At 37.0% G+C, this 16632-nt stretch overlaps 1 protein-coding gene across 4 annotated transcripts in view; it reads right to left on the bottom strand.

Moving 5' to 3' along the window:
• CYLD (CYLD lysine 63 deubiquitinase) overlaps nucleotides 1-16632 on the bottom strand; it is a 101998-nt gene that overhangs the window by 45772 nt on the left and 39594 nt on the right. For all 4 annotated transcript variants that reach the window (XM_075537702.1, XM_075537700.1, XM_075537699.1 and 1 more), the window contains exons 5-6: nucleotides 4355-4459; nucleotides 1986-2102 (exon numbers count right to left, since the gene is read on the bottom strand). In XM_075537702.1, coding sequence (XP_075393817.1) covers nucleotides 1986-2102; nucleotides 4355-4459 — 222 coding nt within the window. The remainder of the gene's footprint in view (nucleotides 1-1985; nucleotides 2103-4354; nucleotides 4460-16632) is intronic.

Below are 16632 nucleotides of genomic sequence, written 5' to 3'. Positions count from 1 at the left end.
TGATCACATCTATGCAAATGACAACACACATTTACTTCTCCAGCTTTTCTTTTAAGCTCTAAATCTGTACATCCAACCACCCAAGTGATAAGTCACCTCTAGGAAGCTTAAAGGGACTCTTCAACTCAATAGTTTCAAAATAAAACATTAAAATCCCTCTACCACCACTTATGGATGCAAGACAGAAACCAAGAGTTGTACTTGATAGCCTCTTCTTCTTCAACCACTTACCCTCTGTGAGCCTTTTCAACTTAATTCCCAAGTCGCACAGCTTTCCACTTCTCTCCACCACAATTCTGAGCAATGCTGTCACCAGGTCCAGGATAGTAAGTAGCCGTCAGTGGTGTGCTTACATTCACTTGGTCCCTGCCTATCCGATCTATTGCCACTCTGAAACCAGAATGATCTTTTCCAAAGGCAGCTCTAGTCATGTCACGTCACCTAGCTGAACAATCCTTCAGTCTGAGATGCTTACAACACCACTGGATCCACAATATTTCTCACCCACTGGTGTGTGATCTTCCTGCATTCGGTATCATTGCACGTGTTTCATGAGTCTGAAGAGGACTTTATAGATTGGTATCAGACATATGAACTAATATTGGACTTATGGACTTGATCTAGACTGGGCTAAGATGTTTTCTTAATATTCAACTAGGCCCCACACAGCCTGCCTGTTGACCTTTCCAGTGCATTTCATGAAACCTTTCTTTCTACTCTAGCTACTCCGCCGTTTTTTCCATCTTTGGCAAATACCCGGCTTCATTTTTTAATTAGGCTACTACACAGACTACAAGGGTCTTCAGAACATTTTATTTTCTATCTTTTAATTCAATTTTTAAAAATAAACTATTTGAAGTCCCCTATTTGCTCTGCCTAAAATGCTCTTCTGTCCCCTTCCACTGTATGTCTTACTCCCCCAGTAAATACAAGCTCAGGTCACTTCTAAAGAAAACTCACCCTTCATCCACTCCCCTAGGCATGCGCCGCACTTTCAGCGCACTCATCACAACTGCAAGTTTTCATTTGCTTCTGTGCTTGCCTGAATAATTTCTACCTCATTAACTTGATCATAAATTCAAAAAAGGGAATGATAAGGATTGTTTTCTTCTCAACATTGTAACCTTGGTGCCTAGAAATTCCAGGCACCCAGTAAGCACTCAATAAATATTTGTTCAATGGGGAAAGAATAAAGCCGATGCCAGAAAAAAATGATAACTAAGAAACAGGAGACTTTTTAGACAGTGCTGTAAGGGCTCCCCTGGAGCCCTGGTAGCAGAGCGGTGTACACATTGGGGTGCTTACCGCAAGGCGAGCGATTCAAAAAGACCAGCTAGTCGAAGGCAGAAAGACTAGACTTTCTACTCCCATGAAGAGGAACAGTCTTGGGAAACCCACAGGAGCAGTTCTACCCTGCCTTCCAGGGTCGCTGTGAGTCAGAATTGGCTCAACGGCAGTGAGTTTGAGAGGTCAAGATAGATGCAGAGAGAAAAATCATTAAATGAATCAGTTGATTCTACATATCTTCTACCATAAGCAGATAATGAAAAAAAGCAATTAATGAAAAACAAAAACAAAAAGCCCCAAATACATTTCTTACCCCTGGTTTATATATTCAGGTTACCATGAACCAACAACCAATGTTGTTGGATTATTTGAGGGAGAAGTAAATCTTATCATTTATAAATACAAAAATATTTACATATTTATGTAATGTTTCTAATTCACAAATACAAATAAAAATCTAATGCGTAAAGATTGTTACTGAAGGGCAAAAAATAATAATGAAAACTAAAAGCAAATGAGGTATCCAACTTATGATGGAATCATTTGAATATATATTGTCGTAAGTCATGAACTATCTGTATTAATAAAGAATGCTCTATTCTACCCTGCAAATGACAAATATTGATGAAAACCCATTACTCATTGGTGAGTTAAAAAGAAAAGAACATTATCAGATTATTTTCATCATTATAAATTACCTTCATCAATGTACCATGTATTTTTTGTTTTGGATTGTGGTTGTGAATCAACAGAAGATCCATTTAAGGTGTAAAATAATTCAGATCTGCTTCTATTTCCAGGGTCTGAGGTAGATCCTATGAAATAAGAAAAATTACTTTTAAAAATAAAACCAACTGGTTGTACAATACGAAGAGTATAATCAATGGCACTGAGTTACACAAGTAGAAGTTGTGGATTTGGAGAATGTTTTGCTGTGTATGTTTTTTGCCACAATTAGAAAAAAAATAATTGCATGAATAACAATAAGTACAGGGAAGAAGAAAATGTTTTAGGCTTGAATATGGTGACAACTGTACAACTCTTCTTGATATGAGTGAATTATTGAATTGTATGACATGTAAAGTGCTAATAAATCTGTTAAACAAAATATGGTATGAGTATTTTATATGAAAAATTAATACACGACTGCCTTTATAACCAATAGATATACAAACACCTAAATAAATATGGCAATCACTTTTGGTAATGTGAAAAAGATTCTTCAGCCAGAAAATCAACATAGGAATGAGGCAGAATAATTTACTTATGTGGGTATTTTTTGTGGTTTTATAAAAATTTCTTAATGAACTACTTCTTTCAGAAATGCTTTCATTGACATTTTCCCCAAAGGTCCCAATATCCAATTTTCTTTTGATAATTTTAGCCTATTATTTTAAAATAGTTCCTTTTAAAAGAAAACACTTATCAAACTTTGGATATACATTAGTGAATGCACAAATTCAGCTAAAAAAGATTTTAAATGTAACCATTTTGAAATTGTTGGTCATCAAATCCTTGCTTAATCCTTTCATGTCTTTGAAAAAGTGAATTATTATTATTTCATATGTATTACCCACCAGAACCAAGCCCACCACTACTAAATAGATTCCAACTAATAGTGATCCTGCATATGGTTGCCGAGGCTAGAACACTTCATAGGAGAAAGCCTCACTTTGTGACCAAGCAACAGTGGGTTGGCTGCCCGATATGTAATTCACTTTGATTTATTAAATGTAAGAGTTAATATAACTCTAGGCCACGGGATCAAATGGTATAGAATCCATGAGCCAAAAGCAAGGCTCCAGAAATTGATGGAATACCAACTGAACTATTTCAGAAAGCTGTTGAATCACTGGAAGAACTAACTTGTCTAATGCCAGGAAATATGGAAGACAGCCAGCTGGTCAAATGTCTGGAAGAGATCTGTAATTGTGTCCCTTTCAAAGAAAAGTGACCCAACGTGCTAAAATGACAGAACAGTATCATCGATGTCACACAAGTAAAATTTTGCTTAAGATCATCCAACAATGATAGCAGTACCTTGGCAAGGAACTGCCAGAGGTTTCGGCTGGGTTCAGAAGAGGACTTGAAAGAAGGGATACCATTGCCAATGTCAGGTGGATGGATCTTAGCTCAAAGTAGAGGATACTGGGGAGATGGTTACTTGTGTTTTATTGATTATACAAAGGCATTTGACTGTGTGGACCATAATAAACTATGGCTAACCTTGAAAAGAATGAGAATTCCAGAACACTCCATTGTGCTTATGAGGAACCTGCACACAATTAAGAGGCAGATGTGTGAACAGAACAAGGGAATACTCCCTGGTGGGAAATCAGGAAAACTATGTGTCAGGGTAGTATCCTCTTACCATATTTGTTCAATTTGCATGCTGAGAAAATTATCAGAGAAGCTGGCTTATATGAAGAAGAGTGTAGCATCAAAATTGGAAGACGGCTGACTAACAACCTGTGATATGCAGATCGTAATATCTTGCTTACTCAAATTGAGGACTCGAAGCACTTGCTTACGAAGATCAAGGACTGCAGCCTCTGTACGGATTATCACTCAATGTAAAGAGACTAAAATCCTCACAGTTGGACCAAAAGGTAATAGCATGATACATGGAGCAAAAGTTGAAATTGTCAAGGATTTTGTCTCGCTTCTCAAAGAAAAACTTTCTTTTTTACCTTCTTGGTTTTTAATTTGCAATTCTTCTAGTTACCAAAATCCACATAATCTCTACCAGGCCTCATCAAACATAGTGTTTTCCATGCAACTATTTTATATAGTTGTCAACTCTGAACAATAGATACAAATACAACAACTAGGGAAGCTTCAGAAAATAGTTGATAATGGGTCAGCAAAAGACACAGTTCTTCACAGGAAAACTTTTCAGTAACAAAAACGCTTGACTTGGGCAGTGTCATCTATATAAACTAATTAACCTCACAAAATATTTCAAAGACTAAAGTCTACTTGTATACATTACCTTTAAATTATTTTAATGTTCTAGCAAATCAGTTATTATATACAAGACTAAGGATTGTATTCTATTAACTCATACCTGTAGCCTTTGGTTTATTATGACTTGATGAACTTTTGTCCACAACACCTCTTGACATAAAGGCAAGTTTGGGAGGTCTCCTTTCCTGTGTCACGCTATCTGAAACTGTAAAAATATTTAAAGATAAAACCAAATTCTTATAAGAGAAAACAGCCAAAGGCAATAGTAACAACAAAGTTATTTTTAATTTTTAAAAAGAGTTCCATTTTCACAGTTTAAACATTTTTAAGGCCATTAAAATATTTAGAGATAACGTCTTGAAAAAAATTGGGGGGGGGATAACTTTTGTACCTAAAAATATAAATTCTACTAAAAAATCCCAAGCAAAATAAAATTATCAAGCATTTTGAGACTCTAAAATTTTAACTACTTTTAGTCAATCTTATTGTTTACAATAAAACACAAAGAAAATATTATTCCCAATTTTTGTATTATTTACCAAAATGATATCACCAGAACACCACTATGTATAATAATCTATTCTCTAATAGTTCTAGGAAATATTGAGCTAAATGTTTTGAAAAAGTTATGTTATATAACACTCAAAACCTTAAATATGTTGGTGTATACTCTGAATCTCTCAAAGTAGGATATAATAAATTTATTTGAATATATTGTGGAGCTACTCTAACATCTTAGATTGATATACTTACTAGAACACATATTAGGAAAATCCTCTGTACTGTATAGAATATACATAGATGTATATACAAACATATATACATGAAAAACACAGGCAACTATATATTATGAATGATGCAGAAATTTAAAGCTATTTTTGATGAAAGCACTGAAAACTTCCTTTTGAGATAATAAATTTGGGCAAGATTATTTTGATACAAAGATCCCTTTGTAAACCGTAAGAACTCAGCAATGTTTGTAGTCTATACACAAATAGTTATCAAGCAAATGACGGGAAGTAAGGCTGGAAAGTTTTCACTGAGAACTTCAACAACACATCTGTGGACACTTAGCATTCATACCTGATAAAGCTGTGTATCAGCAAAATGGTAATCACCCACAGTGCATTTTTAGGGAAAGAAGAAAACAGGGAGATTTTTACATTTTAAACATAAACAGAAGACCATTCTTAAAAAGGAAATCATGCTGAGTTGACTATATAGATATTATATTTAACTTCTCCCACAGTTGAAAGGTTAAACCACATCTTAAACTTATCAGAATATGACTAAGTAGAACATAATCTTAAAAATTATACTGAACTGCTATGATTTTATTGAAGTTATATATGTTTTTTAAAGCTATTTAGTAATATTTTTATGATGGTACCATTCAGTTATCTCCAAATATCACATATGGAGGGAAAAATTGGTCAATGAGAAAAGTTCTCAATTCATATCACAGAAATCGACTAAAGAGAAATACCGCCCTCGGTAGCAGTAAGTGACTAGCATAGAAGTTTATTTCAAAAAGATATTTGCATAACATCTATGCATAATATAATTTGTAGTAATTATTAAAAGTTCCACAAATGGCCTCCCTTTGGTAATCTAAAGCAGCTAGCAGTACGCAGGTGTCAACAGATGAGGCTGTGGGGACAGTGCTGCTTGATATAAAGGGAGGGCTGCAAAGACTGGGAACGTGAGCTAGAGGGCACTGAAATTCAGAATTATGGTTACCGTCTATATACGAAAGATTTTGTTTCGGTGGGGTTTGAAGGTATTAAGTTTGACGGATTCAACATTCTAGCAGATTTCTATGCATATGAAAGGGTCACATCACATCTAATTTCCTCTCCAGTAATCAGATACCAAATAGGTCTTGTTATTTTGTCACAACTTTGTTCCGGAACCAAAACTATTTGGATAATGAAACCTCCCGACTTACATGAATTTTAAGATATTGCCAACTAAGAAAAAGGCAGATATAAGAAAGTAAACAAGACATGAAATAAGCTCACACAATAACAATCTGTAATTAAAACAAATGTGATTAACTGCTATAAGAAATGACAGATTTATATGCTCACCAAAAGCATATAATCAAAACATCAAATCCACTACTGTTGAATCAAGTGAATTCCAACTCATACATAGCAGTCTTATTCCTAAATAGCCAAAGTTGGGTCATTCATTCTAATAAAGAATTAATAACAAACCTCTTTTATCATCTGAGAAAATACTACAAAGAAATTAAAAAAGCAATAAAAACTACTGCTATAAGCAAGAATAAGAATATTTTGTAGAGCAAAAGAACCAGACTAAAAGTATAAATATAGGTTCATTTTTATGAAGTCTTAGAATTAGAAAACTAATCAATAGGGAGATTTAAGTCAAAGAATAGTTATCTTGAAGACTGGGTAAATGGAAAGTTTGATGATGGGGCCCTATTGACTAGAAAGGAGTGTGAGGAAACAAAGATTAAAAACATCTATATTTTCTTATGATTAGAAATTACAAAAGAACCCCTGGTGACATCTAGTTGTTAACTGCTAACGACCTGGTTAAATCCTTCAGGAAAGACTTCAGTCTAGAAAGACCTATGGAATAGAATCCATTTGAGACAACTTCCTGGAACCTAACAACAACTTCTCAGTGAGTATATAGATGTGCAAATACGTGAAAACTCATTGCGCTACACACCTACAATGAGGGTACTCTATTATGATAATGTACTGTGATACCATATGTCTACCTCAAATAAAAAACAAACCGACTCCCTTGGGAGTTGAATGAGGAACCAAATACCAGGAAGATTTTCTGGATCTAAAACCAATAGTCATCACAGTTTACTACACATAGCTATGTTTCTGCCTTAGTTCATTGTCTGCAATAGCATGACCAGAAAGGGGATACAGACAATGACTGCATTCAGAAGGAAAAATGTAACCATTTATCCATCACTCTTGCTGATTTAATCAGAGAGGGGTGGGAATGCTGGAGAATCGTGAGATGGGAATCATAACAAATTGGTGAACAATAGCAATTAAACTGTAAGAGTTCTCTTAAATTTGAATGACCCATTCAAGTTGAAACTGCTTAATTAGTAGACTCCTAAACATCATCACTACAAATGCATAATTCAGACTCAATTTAGAATTTAAGATCCATGAAGTAATCTTGTGAGGAGAGAGTGAAAGATGGTGACCAAGTGGCACACATGGGAGGGCCTCCACAGAGAACAGCCCAGAGGAGCCACTGAGAGGGAAATCCTACACTTGTACACCACAGGATTAGCAGCATAAAAACAAGTAGACACAACTTTACTAGTGTTAGAAAGCATGTCCCTGTAGCACGCAGCAGCTGAACACAGACTCCTGGGTCTGCTACTGGGGAGGAAGAGCAGTGGAGCAGCAGGGACACGACACAGGGGAGGCTACGCTCTACAGGACCAGCACGGTCTGTATAAAAATATAACTACCTTTGGCTCTCCACCCAGGCCAGAAGAGCCCCTGTGAATACAACACAGTCCTGGCTCCCCAGTAGCCGGGACAACACAGACTACCAAGTTGTGTGGGGATACATTTACTGGGCAGCCTGGAGCGGGCATAAATAGTGAACACATGCCCTGGGAGCTCCAGCCCCACCAGGCTAAACTAATCCCCTTCCTTGACAACTCAGTACAAGTCCCAATCCTAGACAACAAAAAAGCCCCCAGATCTTAAAAATCATAGCCATTTGAAGGCCTTTTGAATTTTTAAACTTCTCTGGATAGCATCCAGAACACACCTGGTCAACTAACAAAATATTAGCGTAGCAATACAAATAGATTGGGCAACAGAGGTTTCAGATTTAAGAAAGCCTTCGGGTTGATTCCCGCCCCTGCTCAGCTCCCCCATTCCCTCAGATAGGCAACCTGCCCACGGAGGCTTTATTCTCTGTCCCCTAGCCCACCTAGGTAGGTGGGAGTATAGACCCCATTCCTCCACCACCATTTCGTCACCCCCATCATCCGAGAAGAGGGACCTCTCCAGTGCAGGCTGGAGTAAGTGTAGTGACCAGACAGACTCTTCACACAAGCCCAGGGAGTTCCAGCCAACTGGGCAAAACTTACCCACCTTCCCTAAGATACAGTGCAGTCCCTGACCTTAGGACACCCCAAAAGCCCCGAAGCCTTGAAGAAAAAGGACATTCAAAGGCATTACCCCCCTTTTTTTCTATCTTCATAAACTTCTCTAGGTACCAGCTAACACACATCTATTTCATTAATAAAGTGTTAGCATAACAAAACAAGTAGAAAGGGCAGCAAATTTTACAAAGCAAAGGCAGGGAGATCTGGCTTAAGAGACTGGAAGCCTCGGGGGCCAGTGGTTGCTCAAGGTGCATATATATAGCTATCTACATACTTAGCTATCCAGCCCCTGGTCAGTACCCCAATCCTCTGACCTTTGAGTAGGTCACTGCTTTACTCTGCCCTCTTAGGCTACCTAGGTAGGCACTAAGTATCGGTGGTTGGTTGCCCCCACCGTCCTATAAGAGTGAACTACAGAGGTCTACTCTCTCAAGATAATCAACTTAAATCACAAGAATACAGGGCTCACAGCCATACCAGACACTCAAATCCTTCCCCTAGTCTTAATCTCAACCCTACAAAATCACAAGGTAGGAAGATCACATACTACCAGACACTGTCCCCAACTGCATGAAAGCCCTCTGCTCCACACAGCTCTGACACCCCCTGGGCCAGGTGTGGGGCCCAATTGATCTTGTTGCTGGTACTGTTGTCACTCTGTGTTCTGTCACTCCTGTCCCCTCCCTCTCTTTAAAACAATGCGGTGCACTCTTCTTGAAATTCCTCCTCAATCAGGACTTCCCTATTCGCAGTTATATGTAAGGACAGGGGGCGTTTTACATATCACAGTAAAGTGGCTTTACATATAAAGTGATTGAGATAGAAATATATATATATATCACTTTGTATTTTTTAAACATTTTATTAGGGGCTCATACAACTCTTATCACAATCCATGCATATACATACATCAATTGTATAAAGCACATCTGTACGTTCTTTGCCCTGATCACTCTCAAAGCATTTGCTCTCCCCTTAAGCGCTCTGCATCAGGTCCTCTTTTTTTTTCCTTCCCATCCCTCCCCCACTTTGTATTTTTTACTTCCAATTTAATTTGTTTGTTGTTTTCTATTCCCTTAACGTGCCATCTACTCAGAAGTTAGCACCCAACAGAGACAAAGCTCCTGGGCAAAGCTTAGAGCCCAAATAAGCATGTATTAACAGCTCTCCTGAGACTAGCTCTAGTATTACTTTTTCCTATTATTATTCTTAAAATTTTCATCTCTTGTCCCTTCCTTTAATGTTCCTTTCTTTAATCTACACATTCAAAGTTTTCTTTCATAGCATTATTAACCTATGTTGTAGTTTCACTTTTCTTGTCAAAACTTTCCTTTCCTACTCATCCTTGTAAAACCAAAAGCTGACACTATTCTTACAATTTTTAACATCATTTTTCTCCTAACAAATATTAGTACCCATTCTTCCTTCACTGCAAACCAGGCATTTTTGGGAGCCTAAGCTCTCTTCCTTTAAAATGCCAAAGGACACTACCCAACCCCTCCCCTTTTTTTTTTTTACTCACTACTCCTTTTGCTTTCCCTTACTAACATTTTTTTGATCTATCCCTTAATACCTAATCTAATACTCTCCCCCATAAACTTAATACAAACTTTCCATCACCTACTACTGCACTACCTAACAGAGTTAACCACCCCCACATAACACCACCTCCTTAACACCCCTAATAGCAACACCAAGATGTCAAGGGAAAAAAAAACAGAAGGTATCAGTTCACACAAGAAAACAAGAGAAACAGAAATGAATAATTAAACATCAACCAGAACTAAATGTAATGCCTGAAATTGAAGAGGATATGTATTTACCAGAAAAAGAATTATGACTGCACTCATGCAACAGGTGAAAAAATTGAAAATCTATTAAACTTACTAGAGAATCTCCAAACAGAAACACAAAAATCAAATACTACAATTGCAGAATTAAACAATATTATAAAAAACATCACAACACTATTTAAAAAACAGAAACTGAACTGAAGAACTGGAAAAATGAATTAGTGAGCTGGAAAAAAATCTATCCATTCCAACCTAAAAGAAGAACGCATAACAAAAGATGCAAAAGAAACCAAGGAGAGCTTGAGAACAACATGGGACAAAACTAAAAGGCACAACCTGCATCTTATAAAGACTCTAGAAAAGGAAGAAGCAAAAAATCGACACAGAAAATAGTCCATGAGCTCCTGCAAGATAACTTTCTTCAATCACTAAAGTAGGAAAGGATAGTTACGCAGGAAGCCGAACGAACCCTAGTCAGCAGAGATCCTAAAAGGAAAACTCTCCAGCATAGTGTAGCCAAGATGTCTAACATCAACGACAAGGGGAAAATTCTAAGAGCAGCCAGAGAAAAAAGATCAATGACATACAAAGGTTCAGCAATTAGAATAACCTCAGATTTCTCTGCAGAAACCGTGCAGGAAAGAAGACAATGGAGTGACATATACTGAGTACTAGAGGGGGAAATAATTGTCAATGTAGAATCTTGTACCCAGAGAAATTATTTATCAGTCAGATATGGAGAAACAAAAGTATTCCAAGACAAGAATAAACTAAAAGAATTCACAAAAACAAGACCACCTCTACAACAAATACTCAATGAAGTACTGTGGCCAAAAAATCAACAGCAACAACACACAACCTGAAGTCAACAGACAAGGTAATTTCTCTGAGAAACCAACACACACACACACACACACACACACACACACAGAGCAACACCCAAATCAAGGAAACAACACAGAAAGAACAAAGAAACTAAACACAATACACATGTAAACACACAAAATACATATATATAAAGCAAAATGAGAGGAACAAATATATATATATATCAATAATTTCATTGAATGTCAATGCACTAAATGCATTGAGACATATAAATGTAAAGGGATATATAGTAGTAAAATGGAAAAGAAAAGAAAATCCATCAATATGCTGCCTACAAGAAATATACCTCGCAAACACATGAACAGACTAAAAATCAGAGACTGGACAAAAGTATACCAAGCAAACAGCAACTAAAACAAAGCAGGGTAGTAATATTAATCTCTGATAAAATTGACTTCAAGGCAAAAATGTAATAAGATATAGGAACAGATATTACATAACGATAATGGGAACAATAGCTCAGGAACCCATAATATATAATAACCCATATATAAATATAATAAACATATGCACCCAATCAAATCCCCAGAGAACATTAACAATAATAACAGGAGACTTTAATACACCACTCTCAAGGAAAGACAGAATATCAAGGAATAACTCAACAAAGACATGAAAAAACTCAATAACACACAGCAAAAATATACAGAATGGCTCCATCCAACAAGAAAGCACTCTATACGTTCTTATCTAACACACACGAAACATTCTCAAGAATAGATCACATGCTAGGCCACAAATCATGCTGCAACAAATTTTTAAAATCCTACAGTCTTCTCAGATCACAATGCTATAAAATTAGACATCAACAATAAAATGAGCAGAAATATAAAAACACACAGGGAGACTGAACAACATAATAGTAAAAAGTGACTGGGTAATAAAGCAAATACAGGGGGAATTTTAAAATTCTTTGTGACAAATGAGAACATTTCAAAACCTCTGGGACAAGGCAAAAGCATTAGTCAGAGGCCAATTTATAATCCATCAACACACACATGGAAAAAGAAATCTACCCCCCTGCCCCCGCCACACACACTAATTGGATGCAGAAAATGAATAGGGTATAGAGGACAGTGGAGCCACAGATGGAAGGAGGTTGGGTCTTTGAGTCATCAGATGGAGGAATGCTATCTACCCACCAAATAATCATCCTGATCTTTACGTCATGAGAAAAAAGTGTCAATTATCTTTAAGACATTATATGTTTGAGTTTACATTTTACAGCTATTTATCCTAAGTTAACAATAAAATAACAATTATTCATAAATCACAATGTCATAATTTAGTAGCAGGGTCAAGAGAAGTTAAAACCAATCATATATGTATTTAAAATGTCAGTCTTCCTGAGAAGACATACTTAGGTTTTGATAAAAATGCCATCTAAAAGTCAACAAATGAATGGATGTGATTGTGTAACTCATCTTGGGGCGATTTAACCATGGAGGGGGCGACTGTTCTTAAAAAATTGATGTGAGGGTGACTGTATAATTCTCCTTGATACGATTGAATGATTGAACTATTGAATTATATTATATGTAAATTACTTGCCAATAAAACTGTGGGGGAAAAAGAAGAAATCTAAAATCAACACCCTAACCCAACACTTCCAATAACTATAAGGACAACACAAACCCTTCACTAAAGGAAGGAAAGAAATTATAAGGATCAAAGTAGAAATAAATGATATGTAAAACAAAAAGGAAAAATCAATAAGACAAAAAATTGGTTCTTTGAAAAAATTAACAAAGTAGACCACTGGAAAACTTAATAAAGGAAAAGAAAGAAATGATGCAATTACACTGAATAAGAGATGAACATGGTGACATTACAACAGATCCAAATAAAATTAAAAGAATAATAACACACTACTGTGAAAAACTATATTCAAATACATCTGACAATCTCAAAGAAATGGACAGATATCTAGAAATACATCACCCACTCAAATTAATACATACAGATATAGGAAAAACTCAACAAATCCATAACAAATAATAAAGCAGATCATTAAAAGCCCAGGACCAAATGATTTCACAGAGAAATCCTACCAAATATTCAAAGAAGATCTGATACCAATACTACACAAACTCATCCAAAACAACAAACAAACAAAAAGATAAACAAACTGCCTAACTCATTCTATGAAACCAGCATAACACTAAAACCCAAACCAGGCAAAGACCCTACCAAAACAGAAAATTATAGATCAATATGCCTCATAAGCACAGATGCTAAAATCTTGAACAAAATCCTGGCCAATAGAATACAGCAGCATATCAAAAAATAATTCACTATGACCAATAAGGATTCGTTCCAGGTATGCAAGGATGGTTCGATAGCCGAAAGACAATCAATGTAATTCACCACATAAACAAAGCAAGAAATAAAAACCAAATCATAGATCAACAGATTCAGAAAAGGCCTTTAAAAATACTCAACATCCAATTCTGTTCAAAACACTCAACAAAATAGAAATAGAAGGAAAATTCCTCAACATAATAAAGTCATCTATTAGAAATCAACAGCCAACATCAAGCTCAATGGGAAATGCTAGAACATTCCCTCTGAAATTAGAGACCCAGGCACAGATGTCCCCTGTCACCACCCTTACTCAACATTGTGCTGGAAGTTTTAGCTAGAGTCACCATACAACACAAAGAAATCCAGGGTAAACAGATTAGCAAAGAAAACGTGAAACGCTCGCTATCTGCAGATGATATGATCCTATATATAAAAAGCCCAAGTCTCCACAAAAAGCCTCCTGGAAACAATCAAGGACTTCAGCAAGGTGGCAGGAAACCCAAAATCAATTGGATTCCTCTATGCCAGCAAAGAGAGGTATAAAAAAACCCTAAGAAATCAATACCATTTATAATAACCACACAAATATGATATATTTAGGAATAAACTAAAGAAAGAAATGAACTATATAGAGAAAATTAGAGAAGATTACTATAAGAAACTAAAAAGGACCTACATAAAGGAAAGACTATCCCATGCTTATGGATAAGTAGACTTAATATTGTAAAAATGACAATACTACCTAAAACAATCTATAAATACAATCAATGCAATACCAATTCAACTCCCAAATAAATTCTTTAACGAATGGAAAAACTAATTACAAATTTTGTATGGGCAGCCAAAAGATCTAGATAAGCCAAGAACTTCTTAAAAAAGAAGAACCAAGTAAGAGGCCTAGCTCTGCCTAACCTAAAAACCTAATACACAGCCATAGTAGTCAAAACAATGCAATACTGGTGCAATCAGAGATACATAGACCAATGGGTCAGAACAGGAAACCCAGACATAAATTAGGTACTAATCTTCATCAAAGGACCTAGACATTTCCAATGGGAGAAAAACAGCCTCTTCAACAAATGGTGGATTAAAGACTTATAACTGCAAAGCTCTCAGGATCATCAATGAGAACAATGGAACAAACTTAAGAGCACACAGATTGGGGAAAAAATTTTGTCAACGACACATCGGACAAAAGGCTAATTACCAAAATTTGCAGAACTCTATAATAGCTCAATAAGAAAAAAACAAGAGACCCAATTAAGAAATGGGGGAAAATGTATGCACAGATAGTTCACCAAAACAAGAAGTACAGATGTCCAACAAACACATGAAAAAAATGTTCACGATCATTAGCCATCAGGGAGATACAAATTAATACCACAATGAGATAGCACTTTATACCCATCATGCTAACACAAATTTAAAAAACTGAAAAAAACAAATGCTGGAGAGGATGTGCCAAGACTGGAATTTGTATGCATTATTGATGGACTTGTTAATGCATACAGACATGGTGGAAAACGATATGGTGAAACTTAAAGCAACTGGGAATTGAAATCCCATATGATCCAGCAGTACCACTATAAGGCATATACTCTAAAGAAATAAGAGACACATGAGTGGAGGTATGCTCTTCCATGTTCATAGCAGCCCAGTTGACAAAGGCAAGAAACAGGAGCAGCTCAAATGCCCAACAGGGCAAGAATGGATAAACAAACCACGGTACATGCACACAACGGAACATTATACATCCCTAGAAAGAGTGATGAAAGAATCAAACACTGCATGACATGGAAAGACCTGGAAATTACTATGCTGAGTGAAGTAAGTCCATTTCGAAGGGACAAGTATTCTATGCTTGCACTGCTATAAGAAGAAACACCATTTAAACAATTAGGAACCAATTCCTGAACTCAAGGGGAAAAGGCTACCTACCAGCCATGAACCAGTATGCAAGTATGCATCACACCTCCCTATGTGCACGTCACAAGAGCAACTTGAAGGAGGAGACCTCTCATCATCTGGGTCACTCCTTCAAGAGGAGGGATATGGACAATGATCATCAACTTGAAGGTATATAACCTTGAGACATGGTTGGGGCAAATCCATGTCCTCCCATCCCCACCTCCAAGAATGGAAGGAGGCTCTTGCCAGAAAATCAAGCTAAGACCAGGGAAGGGAAATATCTACATTTTGAAGAAGACAGTGATAGTTCCCTTAGTGAGTATGGTGTGTGACTGAGAAGTAACCTCACATTGGGAAGGGGGTTAATGGATCAGATTTTATGTTCCTGGATAGATACTATGAATACGCTTTTACCCAACCCTCGGTGAACCATGCCATGGACTAACCACCATGATGACCTTGGATGCTGACCTTGCAGGCAGCATGGCATAACATAGGGGCCACACCAGAGAACTTAACATATAGGCCAAGCTGAATAAACTGACTCCTGCCTCGAAGTTGCCTACACTCCTGGACTGAGGACTGCAGTACTCAGATGGGAGAGGAAGTAGAGTGTGGCCACCCTAGGACTGTGGAAGTGGCAATCACTGGACTTGGGGGGAACCCTTAGCACAGTGGGGGTCCAATGAAAAGGGACCCAGAATCACCATAATTTAGTACCCCGATGCCCCCCTAGCCATGTCATGAAAGGTTTTGACTTGTCAGAAAGGGATCTGAAGTTGGGGAGAATTGAGTCAGGAAGTTTACCCCTGGCACCAATCTCCATACTTAGGGTACACAGAGCTCAATTGAATGGGAGATGGAACTGTGTACAGCAACAACTCATGGGTTGCTGCTCATAGTGAAACTGTACTTGCATAAACTCCTCATATTGACAGTGTCTGCAGTGCTGTCCTTGGGAAAACGGATGATGTGCAACTGCCTTAAACCCTAGGGAGATGATAGACAATGCTCTAAATTTTGGTTTCTATGGGCTTTTGTTTTCCTACCTTTAGCTTATTTGATGGTTGGTTGGTTGGTTGGTTGGTTGGTTGGTTGGTTGGTTGGTTGGTTGGTTGGTTGGTTGGTTGGTTGGTTGCCGTTTTTGGTATAGTTGGTCTTATGGGGTTTTGATTATGTCATAAAATGACCACCAAAGTAAACTTCAGTCAGACATATTCCATGGATAAGCAGTTGGATTCTGGGCTCCTACTTAACTCTAGCCCCAATCCAAGAACAGTTAGCTCTGAGAGCATGGCCCTGCTCTATACTCACCTTCATAAAATGATCACTGAAGATAGGGTGATACAGCAA

The sequence above is a fragment of the Tenrec ecaudatus genome, chromosome 18, assembly GCF_050624435.1.
Source record: "Tenrec ecaudatus isolate mTenEca1 chromosome 18, mTenEca1.hap1, whole genome shotgun sequence".
Taxonomy (NCBI): domain Eukaryota; kingdom Metazoa; phylum Chordata; class Mammalia; order Afrosoricida; family Tenrecidae; genus Tenrec; species Tenrec ecaudatus.
The sequence above is the reverse complement of the archived record's forward strand: the minus strand, read 5'-3'. Positions and strand labels throughout refer to the sequence as shown.